Source organism: Erigeron canadensis, chromosome 4, assembly GCF_010389155.1.
Source record: "Erigeron canadensis isolate Cc75 chromosome 4, C_canadensis_v1, whole genome shotgun sequence".
NCBI lineage: Eukaryota > Viridiplantae > Streptophyta > Magnoliopsida > Asterales > Asteraceae > Erigeron > Erigeron canadensis.
The window spans coordinates 38,150,240-38,156,685 of NC_057764.1; the positions used below are offsets into that span (position 1 = coordinate 38,150,240).

Consider the following 6,446-nt stretch of genomic DNA (forward strand, 5'->3'; position numbering starts at 1 on the left):
TGTTTTTTTTTTTTTTTTGGAATGGTAAGCTTGGAACTTTAAATATAGAGTGAGGGTATTTTGGGAAAAAAATAGTAGGCTTAGTTTCTTAGTCTATTTTCTTTATAAGGGGTATTAGATTTTAGATATTAGATTATATTGCATTCATCTGTCATTTTTTTCTTTCTGCCTAGCTAATTGATACCAAAAGCATGCCTTTAGGTTTAGCTCACTTTTATACTTTTAAAAACCAATTATATGTTGCAATTTGTGATCCGTCATCCGTGATCTGTCCATACTATGGGCTTGTAGATCAGTTTTAAGCCAGTGAAATACTTGGACGTCGGTAGATGTAAAGCCCAATTGAAAAGGGCTTACTTTAAGCTACTAATTGGGTTTAAATATAACATGCCAATGATTAGTAAAGATGTTTGTTACTGTAGTTTTTTTTTTTTTCATTTTATTGTTTAACATAAGATCTCCAAACATAAGTCGATGTAACGATGTTATTTATAACTACGTAATGTTAATTTATAACTAAGTCAACATAATTTTTTTTGTTTTAATGAGTATATACATATGGAGAAAGAAATTAAATGATTGAATATGAACCACATAACTTCATTGCCTCGTTTCTACCTCCCAATCCGTAAATCACTACGTTGTTGCCTTCGAAATCATCGCTCCATATTTTGTCTTCTTAAATTTAAATCACAAGTACAGTATCTATCATGTTGTAGCATTACAATCTCTAAGTCAAATACTCGGACTTTACAAATTTATCAAAATAACATCTATTAACTTGTTTAATAAAAATAGCTATAAGAAGATTACTTATTTATAATCACTTGATGGTTTTAAAAGTTTTTAAGAAACACAATCTTTACCACAAGCTTCATACTTTCAGCAACATTATAGTTTTACACTTTATTTCATTCTTTTTCTTTTTTGAATTATCTATTTAACCTTAACCTCTTCAAAAGCGTATAAATAAAACAATCTCAAACTTTTTCCTTTTCTTAATATTTTAATTAATACTCGTAAAACACGATAAAACAATTAGATTTATATATATAAAAAAAAAAGTAATAAAGTGGGTCAAACACTGTAAACTCCCCCCACATGTCACACCAAACACACACCACCATCTCCTATTTGATCTCATCATCTCAATCTCTTTTAATCAGACACACAATTTTTCCTTCTTTCTCATAATAAAATCATGGCCAAAAAATCTCTTTGTTTTTTCATCCTTGTGACACTCATCACAACAATCTCATGTTCCTCGAATAATCCAACGACGGCCCACACAGTGCTGACACAGCACGGTTTCCCGGTGGGTCTACTACCAACAGATGTAAAATCATATGATCTCAACACCACTTCTGGAAAATTTACAGTTCACTTAACAAACCCATGTCGGTTAATATTACCACCTGATAATTACCTTGCTACTTATTCCAAGAAAATTACTGGCAAGATTGTTGAAAACAAGATTGGTGAAATTAATGGGATTAAAGTTAGGGCTTTTTATCAGTGGTGGGGTATTACTGGAATTAAGATTAGTGGTGATGATTTGGTTTTTGAAGTTGGAATGGTTACTGCTAAATATCCTTCCAAGAATTTTGCTGATACTCCTCAATGTGAAGGCCAAAAACACTCTTCTTCTTGACAAAACACAAAAAAGGTATCTAATTTTATCTGGGTTTTTGATTTTGGGCCCCCATTAGCAGTTAATTATGTTGAAAGGTTGTATCTTTAATTTTTCTTGACAAAACAAAAAAAAGGTATCTAATTTTATCTGGGTTTTTTATTTTGGGCCCCCATTAACAGTTAATTATGTTGAAAGGTTGTATCTTTAATTCATCTTGACAAAACAGAACAAAAGGTATAATCTTTTTATCTGGGTTTTTTATTTTGGGCCCTCATTAACAGTTATTGTGCTGAAAGGTTGTATCTTTAATTGTTAGATATTCTGGGTTGGTGTTTTATAAAGTATCATTTTTTATGCATGTGATAACATATTAGTGGCTCTCATTATCAATATCCTATCTATCTATTTGTATATGACTATATGTATATAGGTAAAGATTTATATGTATAGTTATTAATGTGAGTGTGTATGATATATTTGTTAGCTCAAGCATGTGATTATCTAGCTAATACAAGTACAAAATGGAAACATCTATGTGACATGATTACTTGTGAGATGCGCGGCGAAAGATCTTTTATGTAGTTAAGTTATAGGATATTAGGACATGTATAATACACCGATATCTGAGTTAGTTTATATTTGAAGGGGTTGAACGAGTTATATCCTTTTGCTTTTTTTGTTCACTTTAGGTTGTGTCTCACTTTGATGCAACAGATATGGTAAATGAATTTTTTGTATGTAATTTTATAAGATAGATTTAGATGTGTGATCTTGAAGTTTTGATGCACCGTCAAGTTATGACATGACTACTTTTAAGATTCAGTGTGGAGTGTAAAGCATCTAGGCGACCCTTATAACATTTCACTCGATTGGACCAGTTGCTTACGCACTTGCTCCATAGAAAATATGGAGTTTCTGGCACTAATGCACTATAAACAAATGTGTTATTATATTTAAAAGTTAGAAATGAAAACATGCATATATTGTAACTATATCGTCGTCTTTTCAAATAATATCACTGTATGATTTTAGAGATCATGTTGTAGAATTGCTGGAATTAGGGTCAGGGATTAAACGGTGAAGGATAATTGATGTCAATATTAATGATTAATTGGGGGCTTGTAGTGCTTTTTAGAGATCGTTTTTTTCCTTTCCAAAGGGTAACTTTCTTACAAGGATTATTTTTTCTTTCAGTTGGAGATTTTTGTTAGAAAGGTATAATCAAACGATTTAAGCTTTAAAAAACCCATTGCCATAAACACACATCTTACAAATTTGGACAGTGATTACACTTTACTATTTGCTTGGATGATAGGTTTTCCCTTTACCTTATTATTATAGAACGGCCAACAAAAACAATTTTATTAAGTTGTGTACTTTTATCTTCAACTAAGGGTCATACGGTAAAGTTTACCAAATATATCTAACCTTTTTCAGAAGTGAATAATTATTTTGGGAGACATTTAAATAAAAAAAGAGTGGATTATTTTGGGATTGAGGTAGTAGTAGGTACGGGTTTCCAGTTGTATGAATGAATAATGTTAACTCGCTATCAAAATCTAGAGAAGAAAGTGTGCTTATGATAGTTGTTCAAACGTAAAGATATATATGGAGGTGTATATGTAAATCATGGGCTTCTTCTTTTAGTATTACAAAGATTCAATATTTTCATCATCTAAGTATGCTCGATGGATATCTTTAGGTTTGGCTAGTTATAGCATTTATGATTACGGATAGCACGTCTAACATTTACGCTACATGGGTTGAAACTGTTGACTTTATAATGCACAGGACATACAACTTACCCAATATGCATGCTCATGATAGTTTGTTTAACACATTTACCAATGATAAAGAACACTCACAAGTATGTGAGTGGGGACGGTGTTTAATCCTTAAGGTGATACATTATATGGTCTATATCTAGCAAACGTATTAAACATGGTAACCAGGATTATGGTAGCATAAACATGCATATCATAGTTTCATAACCGGTTGCTTGATTCGTAAGGCTTGAAATGTTCAAAAAGCATCTAAAAGTGATAATCTAACTTATTTTGTTACTAAGAAAATAAGACGCTTATTTACTGGCACATGTATATTTCTATCTCTCTAGCAAGCCTACAAAATTTCATAGATTTATGAATCAATCAGATATCATAGATATATGAATCAGTTTCTCGTTGATTTTCGGTATAACGTTTTCTGCTGATTGTTTACTCTTTTATGCTGGATTACTGATTGATAAGTTCACCTGATAACTACTTAGCTACCTATTCGAAGAAAATTACTAGTAAGATTGTGGAGAATCATATTGAGGAAATCCAGGTTGGGGATTTCATTCAGTTATAAAGGGATTATTGGCATTAAAATTAATAACAATGATATGGCATTTGAGGCTTGGATGGTGACTGCTCATCCCCTAGTTTTTATGAGAGTTTATATGAAGGCAAAAAACATTTCTTCTTGAACTGTGATTTCTGATTATATAAATAAATTGAGATATCTGTTAATGTTTTGTCACTTTGTGTACACTTATGCTTGGTAATTTCAATCTTAATATGAATATGAATTTGCATGAAGATGTATTTGGTTAGTTGAAAATCTGTAATTGTGATAGCTACTGAAATTTAGATAATTGAATCTTGATGGTTATAACTTTAACAATGATTGATGTATGCTGAACTGTCCGGGCCAGCAAACCTTTTGGTATTATTACCTAATATATTAATTAATATATATTATGATTATAAAGTTATCTTCGCAATTGTTTGTCGAGGTTTAACTGTTGTCCAATTACATTGATAAATTTGCAATTTGAAATCTTAATGGTTAGGTTTTTGGTGTTGGATGTACCTGTTGTGATTTACTTTTCTAGTAAGTTAGCTGAAAGTTCAGTTTTTAGGTAATCTGAATATAGTTATGAGTTCCTGTTTTTCTAGATATCCATATTTCTGGAGGAGAAGTGTACACTACATAAGGGTAGGGTTAATGTGAGAACCAAAACATGGGAGAGAACTGTGAGAACCGCTAGTTTCCCTCCTCCTTTCTTCTTTTTGGTGTATCTTTTTTAATTTTTATTTTTTGATTTTTTTTTTGTTTTTAATTTTCTTTTACCAAAAACCGATTCCAAAAAAAAGCTTAGCCTTAACTTTAAGGACTAAGCCCTTAAAGATGTTTTTTTAGTGGTTCTCACCAACATTTTTGTTCTCACTTGATCACTTGACCACTACATAATTTGTCCCTGCACAATATATACTAGCAATAAAGTGTATATCTAGGTAAAGATTGAGATTGAGTTGTATATGACAAAATTTTGCTGTGTACATATCACTTCTAGTGTGTATCTAATTTGCAAACTCTTGTGGCTTAGGCAAATGGCTATCGAACTTTTTATGTTGATACTAAAACTTGGATCAACAACGATAAAAAGACACATCCAAACCGGCAAACGCTAAAACTTTGCATCAGTAATTTTAGAACCATCCTTTATGGAATTTGATTAATAAATATCGGTTCAGCTTGGTTGCTTACTAACATAATTCTCTCTTTAAATATTGTATTACTTGTTTATTTCTACAGGGTCTACGACTCTACATTTATAGAATATCCACTTAAAATTACAAGTTCTACTCAAATTTCAAGCGAGTGTTTCTGAAGTTGTCATTATTCTGCAGGCTTTCCGTTAACTGCTGCTTCAGCTAAGTTATTTTATCAAATATGCCGTCGTACAATAAGAAGTATCCATTAGTATAAGGTTGTATCTGGTCAGCAGTTAACTTATTGTAAGACAATGCTTTATGATTATGATATGTTACACTGTAAAGATAGAAATGTATGTGTATGTCAGTATGTGTATGTGTTAACTTTGATCTTAATTTCTTAATACGATGAATTTATTATTTTTCTGTGTTGAACTACTCTACTTATACAATGCTAGTACTTACGTATTTCACACTTCTCTTTACATGCTTTTATTTGTTTACCAACCATCGCAAGTTCGCAACCCTGAGGGAAAGTTTATTTTTATGGTTGGTAAGGAAAATAAAATTGTTATTTTGTGAAAGAAGAAAGTATGCTATATCTTGCCAACCATTGTATATTTGATTGATGTTTGAATATAGCATGTTACTTGAAAGATGATTGCTTAACTCCTGCAACCGGTATCTATCCCCTTACCACAACATATTTCACCTCCGATGGTTATCCGTTTACCGGTTTAGGTTTCAGGGTTTGTGATTGAATGAGTCCTTCCTATACGAAATCTCAGACCAAAACGCACCAGGTCGTTAATTTTTCCATTCAAGAGAATCTAGAACAGGGGTTTTAGCTTGCAAGTTTTTCCATGGTTATTAACTGATCATCCTTGATCTACTTTTATATTAATTTTTTCCCCAAGAAACAGCAGCTTATATTATAGTAAAACCATACAAGGAATGTGTGTAGAAGTAGATACAGATGAGTCTAGTCTCCAAGCAGGCGATATATGAATCATGTTCATTGGGGATTGACGACTCGCCGAATAGAGACCACTAGCATGATAAGTGACGTAGTCACCCAAACGTACATAAACAGCTTGCAGGGTCCATACAAGAATCAAGGACGCCTCATGGGAAGCCTTCAAGCTCCAAAAATTTCCTGATCTTGCTGAAGAACAAGAAAGAACATCGGTCATAGTCAATTAGTCATAATGGGTGGACAAGTGACATGGGCATACTACCAAGTACCAACTACAGTTTTTCATCTGAATCGGTTTTGCTCTATTGATCTAGTGACTTCCAATGTGCACAAAAAGATAATTTGCCATCAGTGA

General features: G+C 32.1%; 1 protein-coding gene across 2 annotated transcripts; it reads left to right on the forward strand.

The window, feature by feature from the left end:
- The first annotated feature begins 1,083 nt into the window (after window positions 1-1,083).
- Window positions 1,084-5,541, forward strand: LOC122596804. 2 transcript variants are annotated; one of them, XM_043769448.1, is made up of 2 exons: window positions 1,084-1,666; window positions 5,216-5,541. In XM_043769448.1, exon 1 carries the CDS (start codon window positions 1,202-1,204, stop codon window positions 1,649-1,651), a length of 450 nt encoding a protein of 149 aa, XP_043625383.1. In that variant the 5' UTR covers window positions 1,084-1,201; the 3' UTR covers window positions 1,652-1,666; window positions 5,216-5,541. The 2 variants fall into 2 exon arrangements, with proteins under 2 accessions (XP_043625383.1, XP_043625384.1); XM_043769449.1 differs by having other exon boundaries at window positions 5,311-5,541.
- Window positions 5,542-6,446: the final 905 nt, after the last annotated feature.